This window comes from Chinchilla lanigera, unplaced genomic scaffold (genome assembly GCF_000276665.1).
Source record: "Chinchilla lanigera isolate Chin_1 unplaced genomic scaffold, ChiLan1.0 scaffold00066, whole genome shotgun sequence".
Taxonomy (NCBI): Eukaryota; Metazoa; Chordata; class Mammalia; order Rodentia; family Chinchillidae; genus Chinchilla; species Chinchilla lanigera.
Genome location: NW_004955467.1, coordinates 1,524,928 through 1,548,815, shown reverse-complemented (window position 1 = coordinate 1,548,815; position 23,888 = coordinate 1,524,928). Strand labels below are relative to the sequence as shown.

The 23,888-nt window shown below is 36.2% G+C and overlaps 1 protein-coding gene across 1 annotated transcript in view; it reads left to right on the top strand.

Annotated features, from left to right (window-relative positions):
- The window catches only part of Ncor1 (nuclear receptor corepressor 1), a gene marked incomplete in the record, with an annotated part of 160,248 nt that overhangs the window by 19,724 nt on the left and 116,636 nt on the right, over positions 1 to 23,888 (top strand). Inside the window, 3 exon segments of the mRNA XM_013522047.1 lie at positions 1,975 to 2,140; positions 9,761 to 9,888; positions 18,196 to 18,388. Of these exon segments, the coding sequence (XP_013377501.1) occupies positions 2,033 to 2,140; positions 9,761 to 9,888; positions 18,196 to 18,388 (429 nt within the window).

The following is a 23,888-nucleotide window of genomic DNA, read 5'->3' as shown; positions in this document are numbered from 1 at the left end:
TAAAATTTGGTAGGACTGATGTATTTTTTGCAAATCTCTAATATCTGGCTTGATATTAGAAGATAGGATATAGCTTGATTCTCATATCTACTTCTGCATTAAATCTCTTACAATATACTGTTTTGATTAAACTTTTATTTTTAAAAAACCCAACTCCATACAGTTATATAGCTGGAAAAAAAGAAGGTATTTTAATAGGTTTTTAGATAATTGTGCATGTTCTTTGATAGTGCAACAAAAGCAGACAAGTGGTAATTTTTTAAAGCTTAGTTACTGTGTAGAGTCTAAACCTTGTTGATGATCTTTTCATAATCAATTACATAGAAATTTATTGGTTTATCTTGTACTTTAGATACATCTTCATTCATGCATAACTTTTTTTTTGATACTGAGAATTGAACTCACGACCTTGCTCTTGCCAGGCAGGTACTGTGCTGCTGAGCTGTATCCCTGGCCCTTGTGCATAACTTTGTAATGTTTTACATTAGCTACTGGGAAACTAACTTGTTCATTTAATTATGCAGGTATTTCAGGTGTTGACACATATCATTATATAATATCAAAAACTTACAATCCATTTTATTTCATCATCAGGCTCACCAAAAGTCTTTAAAAATGTGGACTGCTTTGAATCTCATGGTGACACATACAAGTTTCCTAAATCCTGATTTTCATAAATATTTAGCAGTTGTCTTCCTGGAATTGATAGGTTTACTTTTATTCTTCTGTGATAGCTTTCTCATTCCCAGTGTTTTCTTATTTTGAGGTATAATTGTTTAATAAAGAATTCTCTCTGCACAAATGCTGTAACCTTGTAAAACTAAGATTCTTTTACAATTGACTTTTTCACATCACTCAGATTTGAGACTGTATTTGTTATGTATTTGTTTCTCAGACATTCATAGTCACTCTGGCTGCTGTGTGCAGACCCCATGTTAAGATTTTCTTTTCATTATCTGATTTAACTTTTATTAGTGTGTGTGTGCACATAATGTTTACCTTCCTTTTGTGGAGTTGGTACCTGCACATAACATGTCCCAGTTCCTTTTTTCTTTTTTTTTAATTTTGGTGGGGGAATTGAACTCAGGACTTTGCGCTTGCCAGGTAGGCACTGTGCCAGTTGAGCTATCTCCCCTGCCCTCCCAGTTCCTTTTTGCATTCTCATTTTGTTATCTGCCCTCCTTCTCTCTCCGTGGCTTGACCCCCCGCTTCCCATTTGAGAAAGCTCTATCTTCCTACTTCCCATTAATCTTTTATTTTGTTCTTTATTTATAATTTGGGTTCACATATAAGAGAAACCATGTGATATTTAAGCTTGTGTGTCTCATTTAAACATTATGGTCTCAAAGTGCATCCATTTTCCTACAGATGACTAAAGATTATCTCTCTTTATAGTAGTGTAGTGCTGCATTGTGTTGTAAATACAACACTTTCTTTATCCATTTGTCTGTTGATGGACATATAGACTGCTTCCAAGAATTAGCTATTATGAATTGTGCTGCTGTAAACATGGGTAGGCATATATCACTATAATATAATTTTCTTACAGTAAGATTTCTTGGTATTGAACCCAGGGCCTTGTTCATGCTAAGCTGCTAATGAGTAAGTACTCTACTACTGAACTACTGTACATCCCCTGCCCCCAATAAGATCTTATATGCATGTTTTTACTTTAGCTAATTATATCATTAGTCATGTATCAAAGGACCTTTTGTTTTGTTTTGTTTTTGTTTTCCGGTACCGGGAATCAAACCCACGGCGCTGTGCGGCTGAGCTAAATCCCCAGCCCCAAAGGACCTTTTTCTAAATGTAAAGGAAAAGACCTGTTTATGTTTATTTAACCTTATTAAATGAATACAAGAAAATGCTTTTATTGGTAATTGTGGCTTTATTTATGTATTTATAGTTATAATTTATTAGATGTACAGTTAGTGTTTTAGTTCTTAGGAATTTTCTTTTTCTCATCCTGTTTAGAAACATGATTGTTTGTTGGACTTGATCTCACAGCCCAGTGAGGACTTCGTTACTGATAATGTCAAGTTCAGGTTATCCTCCCAACCAAGGAGCATTCAGCACAGAACAAAGTCGATATCCTTCCCACTCTGTCCAGTACACCTTTCCCAACACCCGCCACCAGCAGGTAAGGAAGAGATGCTGTGCAGATTGCATATGTATTTTATGTTTTACTATTTTAAATGTATATTGTCCAGAAACTAAGTAAAGATATCTTTTTAATGGCAAAAATCTTTCTCAACAATGAGGAACTAAAGTTTGAGGATTCTCTCTTCTTACTGTAGCTTTCTGTCAGATTTCAGGGGTTGAACATGTCTTTGCTTTTGATTGCAGTAATTATTGATAGAATCAGTTGCCCAGAGATTCTAGGTTAAAACTTCTGATTCTATCCCACATTCTGGTTGTTTTAAGCTGGTCAGGTAATGAGGCCTTTCTTCAGCAGTCACCAGAATAAAGGCCTCCGCCTCTAGCCCCTATACTAGAGATTTAACCTGTGGCCTTGTACATGCTAGGCAGGTGCTCTACCACTGACCACATTCCCCAGTGCAATACTCCTATCTTGAGAGATTTGATGATAGGAAGGCAAGAGAGTTTATGTGGTTGCCTTGGCTTGTGAAAAATGCAATTGTGGTGGCATATACCTGTAATCCTAGAACTCTGGGAGTCTGAGATAGGAGCATTGCAAGTCTGAGCCCAGCTTGGGCAACTTAATGACTTAGAACTTGTCTCAAAATAAAAAAGGGCAAGGGATGTGGGTTCAAAACCTTGGGTTCAGTCCCCAATGCTAGAAGAGAAAAAAAAAGTCAGATGAAATTATGAGCAGTGTACAAGTGATAGCAGTATAAGAAGTTTGAAGAAAAATGGAAAGGAAGAGGTGAATAGTCATCTCGAAGAATAAAGAGGCAGATTTATCAGGAAAAATATAATTGGATACTATTGAGGATTCCTTTGAAGTGTGGTCATGGTTACAGAATAGAATGGATATCCTTACATTCATTGTTCTGTGTAGGAAAACATTTAGCCTTTCACCATTAAGTATAGTGTTGTATGTTTTGTTAATGCTCCTTTTAGGTAGAAGTTGTTTTTTGTTCTAGTTTGAGGATTTTTGTCATGATTAGTAGTGAGATTTGGTTGTGTATTCTTTCTGCTCTAGTGCCATTCATCTGGTTTCTAATTTTTCTAGATTATTGTTGATGCTGCCTTTAAAAAAATCAAACTTTATAACTTAGTTTCTAAGATACATCTGTTTTTCTGTGTATACACTTTTATGTGTACATTTTGACAAACTATAAGATTAAGAATATTTCTGTCACTCTAGAAGTCAATCCTCCTCCCCAACTTCCTACCAACCCCAGTTCTCAAGAATCCACTAACCTTTCTGTCATAATAGATTGCATTTGTTTTGAGTTTCATGTGAACTATTTTGCCTATGGTTTCTTTTGCTTCCCACATTATTTTTTAGATTTGGCCATGTCTGACATATCTCAGTAGTTTGTTCCCTTTTATTGCTGCTAATGTTTGTTTGTTTTGTTTGTTTTTTTTTTCCTCCGGTACCGGGAACCGAACTCACGACCTTGCGCTTGCCAGGCAGGCGCTTTTGCCGCTGAGCTAAATCCCCAGCCCCATATTGCTGCTAATGGATGCACCACAATTTACTAATCCAGTCACCTATTCTAGTTCTCAGTTATTATAAATTTAGAAAATGTATCCGTGTTATTGTATCTAGTTTATGTAAAGAAATATGGTTTTGTTGTCTTAACAGTGTCCTATGGAGAACATACATTATAACTTTTTATCAGGTCTAATTTATTATCTTTGTCTTTGATATTTTGTGCTTTTTATATTGTATCTGAGAGGATCCCCCCTCCCCCCCCCACCAAAGTCAAGGCCATGAAGATTTTCTCCTTTAAGTTTTATAATTTAGGCTTTATATTTAGGTCTGTGATCTAGTCAGTCATACATGTGTACAGTGTGAGGTTAGTCTTTCATCATTATCAGTGATACTAACTTGGAAAATGTTCATTCTTTCTATATTTTCTTAAAGAATTTGTGTAGGATTGGTATTTTTTTCCTTTAAATATTTGATAGAATGTATCATTGAAGCCCTTTGTGTCTAGAATTTTCTTTATGGAATGAATTTAAATTATGAACTCCATTCTTTAATAGTTACAATTTAGATTCTGTTTTTTCTTGAATAAGTTTGAGTAATTTTATATAAGATTTCTAATTTATTGACATAAATTATCACAATATTCCTTTATGTTTGATATATGTTGGTTTTTTCCTTTTTTTATAGTCAGTCTACGTAGAGGTTTATCTATTTGATTAGACTTTTTCTTTGAAGAACAAACTTTGATTTCATTCATTTTCTTTCTCTTTTTTTGTTTCATTAATTGCTGCTTTTCTATTATTTTTTCTTCTGTAATTACTGTACCTGCATGTATGACTATTTCTGACATTCTGCATCCTTTCTATAGATTCAGGTTTCCTCTGACATCATTTTCTTTTTGCACAAGGAACTTAATTTCTTTTGGTACAGGTCTTTTGGTGATGATTTCTCTCAGCATTTATTTGCCTGAAAAAATTTTTATTTCAACTGTTTTTTTCTGAGACAAGGTCTCACTGTGCTATTCAGACTGGCGAGAACTCACTAGGTAGTCCAGGCTGGCCTTGAACTCATGACAGTCCACCTGCCTCAGCCTCCCGGTTGCTGAGATTACAGGCATTTACCACACCACATCTGGCTCAACTTCATTTTTGAAAAATATTTTCACTTGATATTAAATTCTAAGTTGACGGTATTTTTCCAGCACTTTTTTTTTTGTTGTTGTTGTTGTTTTTTTTTGGTTTTTCTCTGGTACCGGGAACCGAACTCACGACCTTGCGCTTGCCAGGCAGGCGCTTTTGCCACTGAGCTAAATCCCCAGCCCCTCCAGCACTTTAAATGATGCCATTTTAGTGTATTCTGGTTTATATTGTTTCTGACTACAAGCCGTAGATCATTTTTATCTTTGCTTGTTTAAACATGAAGTTTAAACATTGAAAATGAAGACATTTTCAGTGTCTTTTTCTTTCCTGTGGTTACTTTTAAAATTTTTCTAATATTGGCTGTCAGCAATGTGGTTATGATGTGCCCTTGTGCTTTTTGAATGACTTTGTATTGTCTTTGACATTTACTAAGTTTTTTGCTTCTGTGGATTTATAATTTTCATAAAATTTAAAAATTTTGAGCCATTATTTCTCCAAATAATTTCCTCCATCGTTAGTTTCCTTTAAGTATTCTGATTTTGTTTTTGTTTTCTTAAACTGGGAATTGAATCCACGGCCTCCCAACTGAGCTAGATTTCCAGCCCATCTATTTATATTTTGAGACAGGTTCTTGATAAATTGTCCAGGCTGGGTTTGAATTTATGATCCTCCTACCTCAGCCTAGTGAGTGGAATTACCGTTGTAGTCCACTGCACCCATCCAGTTATATTTTATATTATTTCATAGGTCACTGGAGCAATGTAAAATTCGTTTTTATTAAATTTTCTTTCATTTTTGTTTAAAATTTTTTTTTTTTTTTTGGTTTTTCTCCGGTACCGGGAACTGAACTCACGACCTTGCGCTTGCCAAGCAGGCGCTTTTGCCGCTGAGCTAAATCCCCAGCCCCTTAAAATTTTTTTTATCCTTTTGTTCATTTTGCTGTGGCTTGTCAGTCAGTGACCTTTTCTTCTATAGCTTCCAGCTTGAGTTAATTTCATCCAGTGACATTTTCACAAGAATTTCTATTTTTTATTGTTACATGAATATTGTGAATTTTATACCATTTTAGTGCTGGCTTTTGTTGTATTTTCAAAAGAGCTGGATTCCTTTTGGTAGGCAATTAAGTTACTTTTGAGGCTTCTTTTTAATTTTTAGGGCAGCTCCAGAGCAGTCTGTATGCTATGTCTTAATTTATTACCCACTTCTAAGCTTGTTTTCTCTGGGATATCCATTGAATTTCCTGTACATTCCATGAGGTTTCTTTACTGTTGGTGGAAGAAATTTGAATGAATTTGTCTGAGTGTGCTTTGGGAATTGTTTCCTTTATTTTATTTTTTAGTTTAAAACTCTGTATTATTTATTTTTATTATTACATGTTTTCAGTACATTATGATTACATTTATCGTGGGAGGGAACTGTTCGCTTTATAGTAAATGCCCCCAATTGTTCTTTCATTAGAAGTTTTAGCCAGGTGCAGTGACTCACACTTGCAACCCCAGCTGCTTTGGAGGGTGAGACAGGAGGGTCTCAAGTCCAGGTCAGCCTGGGTAACTTAGCAAGATCTTATTTCAAAAAAAAACCAAACTTGTTTTAGTCCAATTGTGACTTTTGTGCAAAGACTTACAGGGGTCCAAAAATTAATATTTTAAAAACTTCTTTTATATATAATTCCCTTCTCTCTGGGAGATTCCAGAAATTCTGTCCATCTGGCTTCTCCAAACCTGTACCAATGCACTACTTCTTCAGCCATGATTACTGTGATACTGTTGGGGTTCCCTTCCCAGGACTGCAGTTTGGAAATTACCTCTGGGTAGAAAACCCACAATATTAGGTAGGGCTCACTCCATTTGTTCATTTTTCTCAGAACTGTGCTGCTTGTTGTCTGAAAATAACGTCTATATTTTGTCCAGTTTTTAATCTTTATTTTGAGAAAATAATTCTAAATGGTGTTACCTACTTAAAACTGCAGGCTACAGTACACTATTGCTTCTGTTTCATGCCTTGCTCTTAACTTGTCTTGCTTGAATACATCCTTTAGATATTCTTCCAGGCTTGGAGCACAGCCCAGGAAGATCCTGGGTTTAAACCCCAACACCGCTAAAACCAAAAACTAAAAACTAAAACCAAAATTTTACAGATACAGTGCATGGTTGGCATACTTTTTGAGTTTTTAATTCTGGAAAGTTTATAGCCTGAAACTTGAATGATGATCTGGTTATTGAATTTGTAAGTTCGGAGTTGTTTTCCTCTGAACTTGGAATATGCTTTTGTCTGCTTTTATTTGTTGTTGTTATTGATGAAAAGTCTCCTTTTTATGAGCCTTGTTATATTTTGTAGGAAGCCTATCTGTATTTTCTTGGAACTTGTAATTAAAGCTTTCCCTTTATCTTTGGTTTTCAGGGTTTTTTTTTAACCTTTGGTTTTCTAAACTTTCCATGTATCTGTCGTGGATTAATTTTTTTTAAATAGCATGCTTTCCCATGGACCTTTTATTTTTTTTTTTTTTTTTTTTTTTTTTTTTTTTGGTTTTTCTCCGGTACCGGGAACCGAACTCACGACCTTGCGCTTGCCAGGCAGGCGCTTTGCCACTGAGCTAAATCCCCAGCCCCCCATGGACCTTTTAAAATCTGAAACTGTCATTCCTAACATTTGAGAAAAGCTGTTCTGTCATATTTTAGACTATTGCCTCTCACCTGTGGTATTAGGTGTTCAACTTGTCACTATAGCCCCCATTTTAAACTTATCATTAGTGTTTAACTTTATGCTTTGTTGTTCTAAGTTCTTTTTCTTTTCCTAGTCCATTCCTTTGTTGTTGTTCTAAGTTCTGTCTTAGCTTTCATTTGTTCTTCACCTGTATGTATTCAACTGTTGTTTAATTTCAGTGATCAGGTTTTTAATTTCTTTGATCAATATTTGATTCTTTTTTGAGGATGTTACTTATTCTTGTGTGTTTTTCTACTTAATCAATTTCTTGGATATAAATTTTTTTCTTTTTCCTTTTCGTATTTATGTATGTATTTATTTTTATTAGTACATGTTTGTCTCACATAATGACCACATTTCTCATTGGAAATTTGTACCTGTTGTAGATCTTGTTTGTTTGTTTGTTTTGTTTGTTGAGACAAGGTCTTACTGTGTAGTCAAGGCTGGCCTTGAACCCACTTATGTACCCTAGGCTGGCCTTGAATTTATGGGGTCCTCCTGCCTCAGCTTCCTGAGTGCTGGGATTATTACGCCTGGCTCACCTGTAATAAAAAAAATCTTAATTCTTTTTTTGCCATTCTTCTCCCCTCCCTTCAGCCCTTCTTCCCTTCCCCATTTACAAAGGCCTTTTTTTCCATTTTCTCCCCTTCCGTCCTCTCTTTAAAAAAATAAAACCCTTTTCCCTTCCTTTACTTCCCTCTCCCTCTTAAAGTCTTTTTTCTTTTAGTACATTTTTGAAAAACTTTAAATAATTTTGTCTTTTTTTATAGTGTTTTTTTTGTTGTTGTTGATGTTGTGTTTTCAACTTTGTGTGTATGATTTTTTTTTTCTTAAACTGCTTAGGAGGGTTTTTTGTTTTTGTTTTTGTTTTCCTTTTACCTGCTTAAAGAGAAGGGCTCTGGCCTGGCTGCTCAATTTTATTTCTGCTATACTTGATCTTAGCCAAAAGGCTGAGAAGCAATAATCAATTTTATTTTTGATTTTAACACCATTTTTGTTGATGTAGAATTCATAGAACAGAAAATTCATCATTTTAATGTGGGTAGTATATTGGCTTTTATGTTCATTATGTTGTGTAACCATCATCACTATTGAAATCTAGAACGTTTCTGCTGAGATGAAACTCCATACTGGAGTTTCACTTCCAGATGAAACTGGAAGTCCCAGTTTCCTTTATGCTCCCATCTTCTGCCAACCACTTAGCTTTTTTCTGTCTTCATAAATTTGTTTCTTGTGTAAGTGGAATAATAAAATGTGGTCTTTTTAGTCTGGCTTTTAAAATTTAGCATAATGCATTTTAGGTTCATCTATATTCTAGGATGTATCAATATTTTTTCCTTTTAATGACTCAGTTATCTAGTCTATAGGTAATAACACATTTTCTTCATTTTAGTTGATGGACATTTGGGCTGTTTATTTTTGGAGGGGGAAGGATTTTTTAATAGTGCTGTGGAAAATGTATGTTCAAAGTTTTGTGTGTGGCTTTATGTGTCTTTAATTCTTTGTGCATATATCTTGGACTGGAATTCCTGGGTCATTTAGTAATTTTATGCTTTAACTATCTGTTCATGATTGGATTAGCACATTAGATTTTGCATAGAAAGAAATCAACAAAAATAAAGAAGAAAAAATAAACATAAAAATACCTCCTTAGTTATGATGGAAAAAGTAGTAGTACTCTTAAGTAGCAGGTTGACTCTCTAGACTTTCTTCATTTGTGTATTCCATGGCTCTAACCAGATGACCTCTCTGACCCTTGTAGCATATTATTTTTGAATAGAAGATTGGGATGTTTCATAGGATTTTGTATTAAATACATGAATTTGAGATTTTGCTTCTGTGGACAATATAGGTGGGGAGTTACTGTAATATATTACTGACAGAGCTGAACATAGTGGTGCACACCTGTAATCCCAGCCCTTGGGAGACTGAGGCAGGAGGATCACTGTGAGTTACAGGCCAGCCTGGGCTACATAAGCAAATTCAAGGGCAGCCTGTACTACACAGTGAGAGGCTGTCTCAAACAAAACAAAACAACCCTAATAAAATATATTAGCAGGATGAATATATGGTGAACTTGAAATTTCATTTTAAATTATTTTTAAATGATTAAAATGTAAAGAGTTAAAATGTGGATTGTTTCAGAGTTTTGGGGGAGAATTTGCTCCCCCAGAGTGAATGATTTAAAGCTTACTGCCTTTCTTTTCATACTTAGTGACTCTTAACTGCTTGGTTTGATTTTATAATGCTGTTCACTTTTTGGTTAATAGCTAACTTACAATTATTTTAATGCCAGGAGTTTGCAGTCCCTGACTATCGCTCTTCTCATCTTGAAGTTAGTCAGGCGTCACAGCTCTTACAGCAACAGCAGCAACTTCGAAGACGACCTTCCCTGCTTTCAGAATTTCACCCGGGTTCTGACAGGTAATAGCTTACATTTTGAGCTGTTCTATATTAGTTGATCTTTCCAAGTGGTTATCATGGCCGTCAATAAGCTGTTAAAACTTGTTTTACAGTGTAGCATTAATGCTGTGTAGTTGAAAATAGTAGTAGGTTTGAATCCTGGTCAGCTGTTAAACGATTGTTCTTTCTCAACTTGGTGTTGCATATTAAAACTACCTGGGATGAACAAGTTCCCAGTCATAGAAGAATTAAGAGTCAGTTTCTGTGGTTGTGTCCAGGCATTAATGTCTAGAGTTTCCCAGATGATTCTCATTTGCAGCCAAGGGGGCAAAATAACCACTTTACACTGTTCAAGCTTTAGTTTTTTCACTTTAACAATGGGGATAAGTAAATATTCTGTCAGGTAGTGTAAGCCCTGTATATAGTAGATACACTTTTTCTCCAGCAACTTTATCAGCTATGCTTTTTTCTCATTTTTTTCACTCTTAAAGTAGTTTTTTTGTTTTGTTTTGTTTTGGTTTAGTTTTTTGAGACAGAGTCTTACTTTGTAGTTCAGGCTGGCCCTGAACACTCTATGTAGTCCAGACTGGCCTCAAACTCTTGGCGAGCCTCCTGCCTCAGCCTCCCAAGTGCTGGGATTTCAGGTGCGCACCACCGTGCCTAGCTCACTCTCAAAGTTTTTTTTTTTTAATAAATTTTATTGTGTATATTTAAAGTATATAACATGATGTTACAAGATTTATACAGGCAAACAATAGTTAGTATACTGAAGCAAGATTACATAGCCATCAACTGCAATTGCTTTTTACTCTTGGTAGTGCTATACATTAGATTATACATTAGATATTTGACCTAATTCTTTCTAAGTATTTGCTACTTTTTTTTTCTTTTTGAGGCAGAGTCTCATTATGCAGTTCAGGCTGGCCTTGAGCTCACTTTGTAGCTCAGACTGGTCTTGAACTCGAGATGATCCTCCTCGGCCTCCTGAGTACTGGGATTACAGGTGTGCACCACCACGCCCGGCAGTATTTGCTGCTTTGTGTCAGCTGAGTACATATTAATATTTTCTAACCTGCTCTGCCCCTGGTCATCATTGTTTTGTTCTCTACCATTGTACATTTTTGAATTAGTATTTTTCTATTTGTGTTTGATATGTTTTACTTAACATAATATCTGGCAGACTCATCCATGTTGGACCAGATCATGTCTTTGTGTATGCATGTACATATGTATACACATACCAGTTTCAGACACTTAGATTGTTTTCCTGTCTTGGCTGTTGTGAATAATGCTGCCCTGAATGTGGGAGTGTAGATCTCTTTGATTTCTTTTGGAATATGCCTAGAAGAGAGATTACTGTGTCATATGGTAGTTCTATTTTTATTTTTTTTGTGTTTTTGAGACAGGGTCTTGCTATGCTATTCAGGCTGACCTTGAGCTCAACTTGCAATGATCCTCCTGCCTCAGACTCCCAAGTGCTGGGATTACAGGCGTGCACCACCACACCCGGCCTATTTTTTAAAAATTTCTTTAGAAACTTCCATATTCTTTTCTTTAATAACTGTATCAATCGACATTCCTACCAAGTAGGCGAGAGCTCCCTTTTCTCTACACCCTTGCCTGTATGTATCTGTTGCCTTTTGGCATTTTAATAGTAACCACCCTAATGGGCAGAGGTGCTATGTCATGGTGGTTTTGATTTGCATTTCCCAGATACTTACTGATGTGTTGAGCACCTTTCATATCCCAGTTGGCAGCTTTTATATCTTCTGTGGAGAAGTGTCAACTCATTTTTTTCTAGCCCCTTATTAATTGAGTTACTGTATTTTTCTGTTGAGTTGTATTCTAAGTTTTAGATATTGATCTCTTTCCAGATATATATTTGCAGATTTTTTTTCCATTCTGTAACCTGCTATTTGACTTTGTTTCCTTTAACCCCTTTCATAATAGCATCGAAAAAAATGAAATATTTAGGAATCAATCTAACAAAGGTAGTAAAAGATCTTTACACTGAAAACTATAGTACTCTGAAAAAGGAGATTGGAAGGGGATGTCAGAAAATGTAGATATCCCTTGCTCTTGGGTAGGAAGAACCAACAGTGAAAATGGCCATACTTCCAAATTGTTAACAGATTTAATGCAATCCCAATCAAAATATGATTAACATACCTCACAGAACTAGAGAAAATAATCCTAAAATTCATTTGGAACCAGAAGAGACCTAGAATGGCAAAGGCAATTTTGGGCAACAAAGGCGAGGCAGGGGGCATCACAATCCCTGACTTGAAATTGTACTATAAAGCTCATAAAAACAGCATGGTACTGGGGGAAACCAGCCAACCAACCTGAGGATCAGTGGAACAGATTAGAAGATGGAGAAACATTTAAACACACTCAGCCACCTTATCTTTGACAAAGGGGACAAACACTGTTTACTGGAAACATTGTTTCACGGTTTACCAGAAACACTGTTTACTGGACAAAAATTAGTTGTTGGTTTATGTTTGGATTTGTATCTGGGCTAACTGTACTTTATCCCATTGGTATATGTGTCTGCTTTTAGGCTAGTACCATAAAGTTTGTTGTTTTTTGTTTTTTTTTTAAGACAGGGTCTCAGTATGTAGCCCAGGCTGGCCTCAAACTTGCTACAATCTTTCTGCCTCAGCCTCCCATGGTGTGTGCCACCATGCCTGGCCATAAAGTTTTGATTATTATAACTTTCTTTGAATTACAATTGTTAGTGAGGAAGTATGATGTCACTAACTTTGTTGTAGCTATATGAAGTCTTTCAGGAAAGGTCATTTTTAATTTTAGGTTTTTCCTTTTTGTGAACAATGCCGCTGAGGTTTTGGTTGGGATTGCATTGAATTTCCATATTGTTTTGGGTAGTATGGGCATTTTAATTCTTATTATCTATGAATATGGAGTATCTTTCCATTTAGTTGTATTTTTAATTATTTTCATCAGTATTTTATAGATTTCAGTGTATAGATCTTTTGCCTGCTTGATTAAAGTTAGCCCCAAGTATTTTTTTTTTTTTTTTTTTTTTTTTGCATGCTGAGATAAATGGGATTGTTTCCTTCATTTCTGTTTTAGTTAGGTTATTGTCGTGTATAAGAATGCTGCTTATTTTTTTTTTTATTTTAGTGATACTGGGGGTTGAACCTAGGACCTTGCACATACTAGGCAAGTACTATACCAATGAGCTACATCTGCATCCCTTTTTATTTTGAGAGAGAGTCTCACAAAGATAGCCAGCCAGGTAATGAACTTGTGATCTTCCTGCCTCAGCTTCCTGAGTACCTGGGTTTATAGGTCTGCATCATCACACCTGTTTATTTTCTTTTTCCCCCAGTGGGCAGGATTAAACCCAGTGCTTCATGCTTGCTAGGCAAACACTCTACCATTTACTGAATTATACACCCTAGCTCCTGTACTAATTTTTGTATTCTGCCACTTTATTGAATTCATTTATTAGTTCTAGTAAGGTTTTTTGGTAGAGTCTTTGGGGATGTTTACCCACAGGATTATGAAAAATAATTTTACTTCTTTTCTGATTTAGATACATTTGTTTGTTTTGTCTTTTCTGAGTGCCTTTTTTGGAGACAGGACCTCACTATGTAGTACAGGCTAGCCTCGCTGCAATCCTCTTGCCTCAGTTTCTTTAAAAGCTTGTTTGGAGGTTCTAACGGGGGAATGTAACTACTCGTATACCCGTGATCAAGGAAATGGCTCTCCTTCTCTATCCAGGGTGGTTGTCCTCTTCCACCAAGCACACAGCTTCACCAAAAGTCACACATGGAGTGGTGAGGGAGGAAGGGGACACCTGCCTAACCATCCAAATCAGCCCAGTCAACCCTGGTGATCAAGGGGGTGACAGATGTTGCCTCTAGGTTCCCTGCCCCGTCCCTGCCTCAGTCTCCTGAATGCTGAGATTACAGGTGTATGTCACCACACCCAGTGATTGTTCTTGCTACAGTACTTGTAGTAGTGTTACAGAAGTGTCATTGCTTTGTCTTGGATCTTAAGTGGACAAGCTGTCATCTTTCCGCTTTATCTTGTTACCTGTGAGATTTTCATAAATGACCTTAATTATGTTGAGGAGCTTTCTTTTTATATTACTGAGGTTTTTTGTTTGATTGTGTATGCGCATGCGCGCGCCCGCACGCGTGTGTGTAATGCTGGGATCAAAACCAGGACCTTGCACAGGCTAGGCAGGTGCCCTCCTACTGAGGTGCGTCCTTAGCCTAAGAGCGTTTTGGTTTGGTTTGCTTTGTTTTTTTTTGTGGTCCCGGGGATCAAATTCAGGACCTTGTGCTTGCCAGGCAGGCGCTTGTGCCACTGAGCTATATCCCCAGCCCCCACAAATAATGCTTTTTTTTTTTTTGGTACCGGAAATCAAACTCAGGACCTTGCGCTTGCCAGGCAGGTGCTTATGCTGCTGAGCTATATCCCTGGCCCTTGCTTTGGTTATTAAAGAAACGATATTGGACTTTGTTAAATGCTCTTTCCACGTTAACTGAAATGATCATTTGTCTTTATTTATCTTAATATGATATCTCATATTGATAGATTTGTGGTTGTTAAACCAACCTCGCAAGCTAGGGAATAAACCCCATTTAGTTATATTGTCTTTTTTATATGTTCCTGGATTCATTTTGCTAATCCTTTGTTTTCATTTTTGAGACAAGATCTCACCATGTCGTCCAAGCTGGCCTGAACTCACTATGTAGTCCAAGCTGGCCTCAAACGATGTAGTCTTCCTGCCTCAGCCTTCTGAGTACAGGACTGCAAGCATGAGCCAACATTCCTTGAGCATTTTTTTTAAATCAGCCTGCCAGTCTATGCCTTCTGATTTGGGAGTTGAGACCTTTGGCATTGAAAGTTATTATTGTAAGGTGTTTATTGAATCCTGTCATTTTATTATTTTGGGAGTGCTGATTCCTTTATTTTTTGTTTTCCTTTTGTTCATTCTCCCTGTTAGATATATAGTGCTTTCCTTTGGGCTTTTTGGTGCTTCTGGCCTAAGATTCCCTTAAGTTTTTGCATTTGTTTCTTTTTCTTTTGAAACAAGGCCTTGCTACATAGTCCAGGCTGGCCTTGAACTCACTGTTTAGCCCAGGCTGGCTTCAAACTTGCAGTGATCCTCTCGGCTCAGCCTCCTGAGCGCTGTAATTATAGGCGTGCACCAGCATACTCAGCTCCCTTCTTTTCTACAACTCTGGCTTAGTGGTCATGTATTTCTTTAGTATTTCTTTGTCATGGAAAGTCTTTGCTTCTCTGTCAGTTTTGAAGGTTAGTTTTTCAGGGTATAAAAGTTGGGTTTAACAATTGTTTTCTCTTAGAGATTGAAAAACTTTGTCTCTCTTCGCTTTTAATGTTTGTGTTGAGAGATCCTCAGTTACTCTTATGGGCTTATCTTTTAGGTTATTTGCTGTTTTTCTTTAATAGCTTTTAATATTCTTTTGAATTTCTAGGATTTTGATTATGATGGGTCATGGAGAAGTTCTTCTCTGATTGTGATTATTTAGGGTTCTATATGCCTCTTGTACTTGATTAGTGAATTCTTTCCCTAGGTTTGGAAAAACTTTTGCTGTAATTTCAGTGAATAAATTTTTTATTCCTGTTGAGTTGTCTTCTGATTTTTCATTTATTCCTGTAATTTTGAGATTTTTTTTGAGTCATCTAGCAGCTGTTGAATCCAGCTTGTATTGTCATTTTAAGGTATTACTAAGTTCATGATTTAGTACATATACTTTGTCTTCTATTTCTGACACTGTCTTCACATCGCTCAAGTCTGTTACCAAGGCTTTCCACTGAATTTTTTGTATCATATATCTCTTCTTGTTTTCTTTCATACTTTCTAGTTCTGTTCCGAAGTGGTCATTCACGTGTTGTTGTATTGTCTTGCCTAACTCAGTTATTGTTTCTTTTTAAGCTCATTGAATATTTTATTGGTGAAATATTTTATCTGTTTAATTAAATCCTCTTGAGCTTGTTAAACATCTTATTCATTTGCTTGTTTCTTTCTATTTCTTCAAACATTTTAACCATTTTGTTTTTGAGTTCTTTGCCCCTATATCTTGCTTTATTTCTGTGTATGTGAGATGAACTTTTGGAGAGCTAAAGGTCTTGGGGACATATTGGTACCTTGCATTTGCATTTTTCTGTTGTTTTTGCACTTTAGGTACAAAATGACAAGTCCAGATGTTGGCATGCAGTAAAAACCAATTAAAAATAACAACTATGCCACCATTAGCAGTAGAAATCTGCAGTAATAATAGAGTCAAAGACTAACTGGTAATTGACATACCTTAAGAACTAAGAATAGATACAACTGTATCATCCTTAACAATAGAATGAGATCTATAATAATAATATAGACATGAGAACAAACCAAATACTGGTATACAGTAAATATTTACTAAAAGCAACAACTATGCCACCACTAACAGTGGAAAAGAATTCAGCAATAATAGCATAGAGTCAACTAAATATTTAAAAATCACTAATGCTTAATAATAATAATAATAATAATGGGGATGCAGGAAGGGGAAAATGAAGGAAGTAATATTTGAAATAGACATGTGAAAGAAAGGTGTGATTAAAATTCAATTAAGGAATAGAAGAAAGTTAACAGAATTAGGTAAAAACAGAAGACAAACAAGAAAAAGAAAAATAAGAAAAAGAATGAAAACAAAGAGCAAAAGATAAAAAAAAAAAAAAGACCCACAAACCAAAACCAAACAAGTGAGCAAAGAAGAAGAGAAATGAGTCCCAAACATTCCTTCACAAGTTTGGGTGAATGGTTTATTTCCAGGGCTTGTGGAACTGAAATTGATCAGATCTGGGTGGAGGGTAGGGAATCAATGAAGGTCTAGTTTGTTTCCCTGTCCACTTTGCTGTATGAATGCTTAGTCCTGCCCCACTTTGCCTCATGTGTGGGATTAGTCAGTGGTATGTTGTCTGCCTCCAAGCAATTCACTCCAGCAGCTCCTAGTGTTTGTGTGCCCCCCCACCCACTTACCCCAGTCACTGCAGTCTTCAGTGGGCTTTGCAGTCTGTGAGCTTGTGAGGAGCTTCCCTTGCCCCAGAGGACCCTTTCCCTATATAAATCCAAGCCAAAGCATATTGCTGATTACATTGGCAAACAGACCACTGAGCTCTGTGTTGAAAGTAGGCTGTGATGGGGGCTGCACAATTCATTGGACTTAATGTCTGCACTTTCAGACCCAGCACCCCTCATGAAACCATGTGACTGGCCTGAATTCTCACCACATAGGGTGGGCTTGCCTCCTTCACAACCTGATTATACACCACAGCTTAAACTTCTCAGGGGATCTGCCACTAGCCCGCCCCTTCTCCCTGTTTCTTGTGGCCATCCCCCAGCTAGTCACTTTGGTAGGGTGTTCCCAGAGACCCTGAATGAAGTACAGTTATTCTCTGACCTGATTCCCAGGGTAGCCCAGTTGTAAATAATAAACCTCTTCCTAAAGTGGCTTCTGATTATAGCCAGTCTCAGATACGGCAGGCACTGCAGTGGATTTCTTCTCTAACTCCAGCCTCACATTGATCTTTTCATGTAGTAATAGGGAGATGTGCTTGTTTATTTTAGCTTGTTTTTAATTATTTGTTGAAAAATGGTGGCTTTTTTGGTTTGTATTATTTTGAATTCAAATTTTATGGTATGGATTTTAAAATGTCTGTGGATAGTCTTCAGTAATTTTTTTTTTTTTGGCGGGGGGTACATATAGCATCTTGCTGTGTAGTTCAGGTTGGCCTTGAACTCACTGTAGCCCAGGCTCGGCTCAGACTTGAGGCAACCCACATGCCTCAGCCTCCCATGTTCTGGGATTACGGGCATGCGCCTCCACATGCAGCAAAGTAACTTGTTTTTGCAAATCAAAGTCTTCTTTTATTTCTTTCATTTCTAGATTTTTTTTAACCATATTGTCCCAACTCCCTAAGAAGCTTTTAAAATTTGAATTAGAAGTTTAATATATTAAATATATTGATATAAAACTTATTATATTGAACTTACTATATTCTGGGTGAGAAGAGGAGGATAGAAATTCATCCTATGGGGGCTGGGGATTTAGCTCAGTGGCACAGCACCTGCCTGGCAAGCACGAGGTCGTGAGTTCGATTCCCAGTATCAGGAAAGAAAAAAAAAGAGAAAAGAGAAAAGAAATTCATCCTAAAAGTAAGCATAACTTTTCCATTTATTTGAAAGTCTGATTAAGGACGTTAGGGTGTTATATATCAGTTACAAATTTTCAACTATGTATGTATGTATGTATGTATTTATATATTTATTTATTATATTAGGCCTCAAGAAAGGAGATCTGGATATGAACAGTTTCATCCAGGTCCATCCCCAGTGGATCATGATTCACTGGAATCCAAGCGACCACGTCTGGAGCAGGTTACTGATTCCCATTTTCAGCGTGTCACTGCTGCGGTTTTACCTCTAGTGCACACCCTGCCAGAAGGGTTGAGGTCTTCTGCAGATGCTAAGAAGGTAAATATTTGTTCTTTTACTCTGTAGAGCTGTAGGTCTGCAGTGTTTATTTACCCATACTCAGGCACAGTGCCTAAAAGAAAGCCCAGTTACGCTTGTCTCTAAAGGTTAGTGCCACAGAAAAGTAAAAATGTTGTTAAACAAAATTGTAAAGCACAGATTTAGTGCTCCACATTTTAAGGTCGTACTTTAACTTTTTTGTAAAATAATACAGTTCTTAAGCATTTTGTACTGGCTTCTTATGCTACAAAATGTGGTCAGAGATACACAACCCTACTGGTTTTATCAGATTTAAGTTAAATTTTGAATAAATCTCTTAAATTTAGTGGCAGTTTACTAAAAGTAAGTAGTAGAAAATATATTTTAGGTAAGGTTTAAGTATAATTTTTATATAGAAAAAATTATATTCTAATTTGTATAAGTACTATGCACTTACAAAAACCAGAAATTACAGAAGGAAAACATTGTTTATAATTGTGAATCTTATAGATAATGACCCCTTTGTTTCACTAAATTTTTAATAAAAAATTATATACATTTCTGTATTCAGTTTGACTTTGATATATGGATACATTGTAGAATGATTAAGTTAAACTAATTAACATGCCCATCACTTCACGTAATTTTTATTTTTTTGTTGTGAGAACATTTCATCTCAGCAGTTGTTGAGCATATCGTATATTTTTGTTAACTGTAGTTCTGCTATAAAACCAGGTATATGAGCAACTTTGTTGACGATAACAATATATAACAAAGTTGCTCAGATTACCAGATGTAAGAATGCAAGATTGATCAAACCATTAAAGAGAATAAAAAAAAGACCAAAAAAAAAAAAAGCATTAGAAATGATACAAAGCTTCACTAAACAAGATGGTAGGAATTCACCAATGGTTGTTATATTGCATACTGTTGTCTTCAAAGTAGTTGTTCGTATTACCAGATGTAAGCATGCAAAATTGGTCAAAAAAAAAACAGGCATTAACTGTTCCTTTCAATCAACCATTAGACATCAGCAGTACAGTTATCCCCGCTATTCTTCTATATACATATATATATATATATTTTTTTCCTTCTTTCTTTTTCTATTTTCCCTCATCCCAGTTGTTCCTTCTTTTGAGCAATTTCTTTCCCTTTCATAATATCTATTTTATGTTTCGGATTTTATTTACTCTTTCAGGTTCTTACAACTAAGGAGATAGTACGATGTTTACACATGTGGGTCCGATTTATTTCACTTATGAGTATGGTCTCTAGTTGCATTCTTTTACCTATAAAAGCCTTGAGCTTTATCTTTTTTTATAGCTAATACTCCATTGTATAAAAATACCACATCTTTTTTTATCCATTCCTAGGTTGATGGGCATTTGGGTTGTTTCCAAGATTTAGCTATAAACATGGGTGCACATATATCGCTGTGGCATGATGTTTTTAATTCTTCTGGGAAAATACCCAGAAGGGGAATAACTGGGTTAAGTGGGACTTCTAATCCTAGTTTTGTGAAGAATTTCTACATTGATTTTCACAGTGGTTTCACCAACCTGCCCTTCCACCAGCAGTGGAGAAGGGTTCCTTTTCCCCCAGAACTTCTGTAGCATTTGTTATTGGTTGATTTCTTAATGATAGCCATTCTTTCTGACTGAGATGGAATCTCAGTGTTATTTTAATTTGCATTTCTCGAATGGCCAATGATGTTGAACATTCTTCATATATTTATTAGCTATCTGCATTTCTTTATTTGAGAAGTATGTATTCATCTGAGATGACCAATTTTGGATTAGGTCTTTGAATTTTGGGGGCCTGATTTTATTTTATTTTATTTTATTTTTGTTTGTTTTTTGTTTTGTTTTTTTTTTTGGTTTTTCTCCGGTACCGGGAACCGAACTCACGACCTTGCGCTTGCCAGGCAGGCGCTGTGCCGCTGAGCTAAATCCCCAGCCCCGGGGACCTGATTTTAAAAAGAATAAATTTCAGAAATACTTTTAACAGTGAAATATTAACCTTTGTGCTAACATATGTCAATGATTTTCTCAGTTTTTTTGTCTCAGATTTTTTTTAGTAGCACATTGAGTTTAAAATATTTTTGACCAATTTTATGGCCATTTCCCCTTCCTATCCCAACACCATATCGCTAAGTACTCATGCATTTTCTTTGAGTTTTTGTGGAATGAAAAGTAGTTTAAAATGTAGTAAATATGCCTGCAGTTTATTTTCAAATAGTTCAGCTAAGAAAAAAGTACTATGTATATAAAGAGAAAACAAATAGCACAAACAACTGGTGAATCTAGATGAAAGGTAAATGGGTATCCATTATCCTATTCCTCCAACTTCTAGGTAAATTTTGAAAATTTATGTTGAATGGGTGATTGCTCTTTGTGAGTAAACTAGAAATTATTAAGCTTCTAGGACTTGAGAAACACATCACCATGTGAAATATCTGTATTATATAGTCTATGAAATTTATAAGAAATATTTTATTTGCCACATGTGTTAATACATGCCTGATTCCAGCTACTTGGTAGGTTCAGGCAGAAAGATTGCAGGCCCAACACCAGCCTGGATAACTTAGGAAGACCTTTTCTCAAAATAAAAAATCAGAATGTCTGGGGATGTAGCTCAGTGATGGAGCCCTCCAGGGTTTCATTCCCAGAACTCCAAAAAATCAGATTTTGCTATACTGAAAGAGAAAGAAATTAAAAATGTAACAAATAAAAGTCCTTAAAGGCTGAATAAATGCCACATTTATTGCAAGTTATAGCTATAGAACTTTTTTGTAGCCGAAAGAGATCTTAAAAACTCATACTAGCCGGGCATGGTGGGTACGCCCGTAATCCCCACACTCAGGAGGCTAAAGCAGGAGGATCACTGTGAATTTGAAGCCAGTCTGAACTGCATAGCAAGACCTTGTCTCAAAACCACAATCACCCCTTCCAAACAACTCACATACTAAAATGTCACATGTTAGAATGTGGAATGACCTATTTCTATTTTATAACCAATAAACCGGATATTAAGAAAAATTAAGTGACCTAGCTGATGCCTCTTCACTTGGAATGAAGACTCAGGACCCTTGACTTCTAGGAGTCATCATGATCGCTATTTCTGTCCTTGTTTGTTTTTATCTTGGCTGTAGGAGGAACCAAACACAGGACCTCTCCAGTGCTAGTCCAGTGCTCTGCCACTGAGCTATGTCTTTAGCCTCTCACTCCTTATTGTTTTTCTTTTTTCGAAAAACAATACTGTTAAGTCAAGGCATGTCATTTATTTAAAAAACAAAAAGGTAAAGCCTTTAGGAACAAATTACCCACAGTCTTACCACTTAATCCTTCTATGCCTGTTTTATTTTTGGAATGGCACATAACAATGGAACATAATAAAATTTTCAAATTCTTCCCCCACCCCCAACTCATGACCTTGCGCTTGCCAGGCAGGCACTGTGCTGCTGAGCTAAATCCCCAGCCCTAAAATTTTCAAATTCTTGTTACTTGAATTTTTTTAGGTAGCATATAGGAATTTCATGCAAAAATTTAAAAATTGCAGCCTTTGGCATAAAGGAGTTAAAAATCACTATTAACATTTTAAAGTTTATTCTTATCTGTATGCATATTTTTATGTTCCCCCTTTGGACATTCTGTGTAGCACTATTTTTGTTTAAGTGTATTCTGAGATTTTGTGTCAAAAGTTTACAACTGTATTGTTTAGTGGTTAACTCATATTATACATGAATATAGTGTATCTAATCAGTTGTCATCGTACTTGAGATTGAATTTGGGGTCTTCCAACTGAGCTGTATCCCTAGCTCTTTTTTTTTTTTTTTTTTTTTTTTTTTTTTTTTTTTTGGTTTTTCTCCGGTACCAGGAACCGAACTCACGACCTTGCGCTTGCCAGGCAGGCGCTTTTGCCGCTGAGCTAAATCCCCAGCCCCCTTAGCTCTTTTTAAAAACATTTTTTTTAAGAGAGGAGCTCACCAAATCACTAAGATGGCCAGTCTGAGCTCAAAGTTGGTATCTTCCTGTCTCAACCTACCAGGGTTTGTATACATTGTTACCTTAAGGTAAATTTGTATTAGTATAATTAATTATAGCTCGGAGTTGCCTTTTGAACCTAGGGCCTTTACACTGAGCTACATCTCCAGCCCTTTTTTATTTTAAACAGGGTCTGGCTAAGTTTCTAAACCGTCCAGGCTGAGATTGCAGTCTTCCTATCTCAGCCTTCCAGAGTGTGGGGATTATAGCTGTGCCACCATACCTGGCTCAGAGTTGACCTTTTTTAAAAAAAACACACACACATATATATATATATACACACACACACATCTTTTATTTGGCTAACATGTCCCAAAACAGGTCTGTACAGTTAAATAGAGTGTGGAGAATATAACCTATCCGCAGCCGTCTTTCCCCCAAAATAACCCCGGAGATGGACACTTCCTTCCCCCTGGGCTCATCAGGTATAAAAAATGTTTGGTAGCTCTCTGTTTGCTGTCTGGATGTGGAACACCATGTCCACGTCCCTCCCCTGTTCCTAGGTATAGCAGCAGTAGGTGGTCGTGAGTCTCTCCTCAAACCAGCCTAGCCAAGATTTTTGCCCTCTCCAAAATAGGAAACCAAAACAAAGGGCAAGTAGGTTCCCTCCACTGAGGTGTTGGGCTGGGCCCAGAATTGGCATATTTTAATGCTTTGAGTATTCCCCTATTGCCTTGCAAAAGAGCAGGACTAATCCTTTTTTCATTAGTGTCAAAGGTGCCTCCTTTTCTATACTTGCAAGCCTTATTAATGTGATAAATGTTTTAAACTTGCGTTTATTTTGTGAGTACAATTTAATAATTTTCATATTTGTTATTTACTTTTCCTGTTTTGTGAATGTTTTTCATATCTATTGCCAGTTTTTCTGTTGATTTTTTTATTTTATATGAGTTGTTAGAATTCATGTTTTCAAGCTGGTTGTGGTGGCGCATACCTGTAATTCAAGCACTCAGGAGGCTGAGGCAGGAGGATTGTTGTGAGTTCAAGACCAGCCTGGGCTACAAATTGAGCTCAAGGCCAGCTTGAACTGCATAGCAACACCCTGTCTCAAAAAGATCCCCACCCCTCCGCAAAGAAAAGCATGTTTTCAAAGGTTTTCCTATTTCATCATTTGCTTCTCAAATTTGCTATTGATAATAAAATTATTTTCTATTTGATTTTTTTTTCTTTTTAAATAATATTTTATGCTCTTTTTCTTCTCAAGCCTAGTCAGAATGAATAAAGTGAATCTTGTTGGTTTGAAGTGCTTTGTGATTTGCTAATATGTTTTTTATGTTTGGTTTTAGTTGGCTTCTATTTTGATGAGGATGTGAATAGGAATCTAAGTAATTTTTAAAAAACTGTTTGGATGTAGTACTAATTCAAGATTGTAAGCTCTATGAAGGTAGAGATCATGTATGTTTTGATCACTGCTATATGCCTAGATCCTGTTATAAAGAAGCCTTCAAGGAATTTGTCTTGTCTTAAATATTTAACCA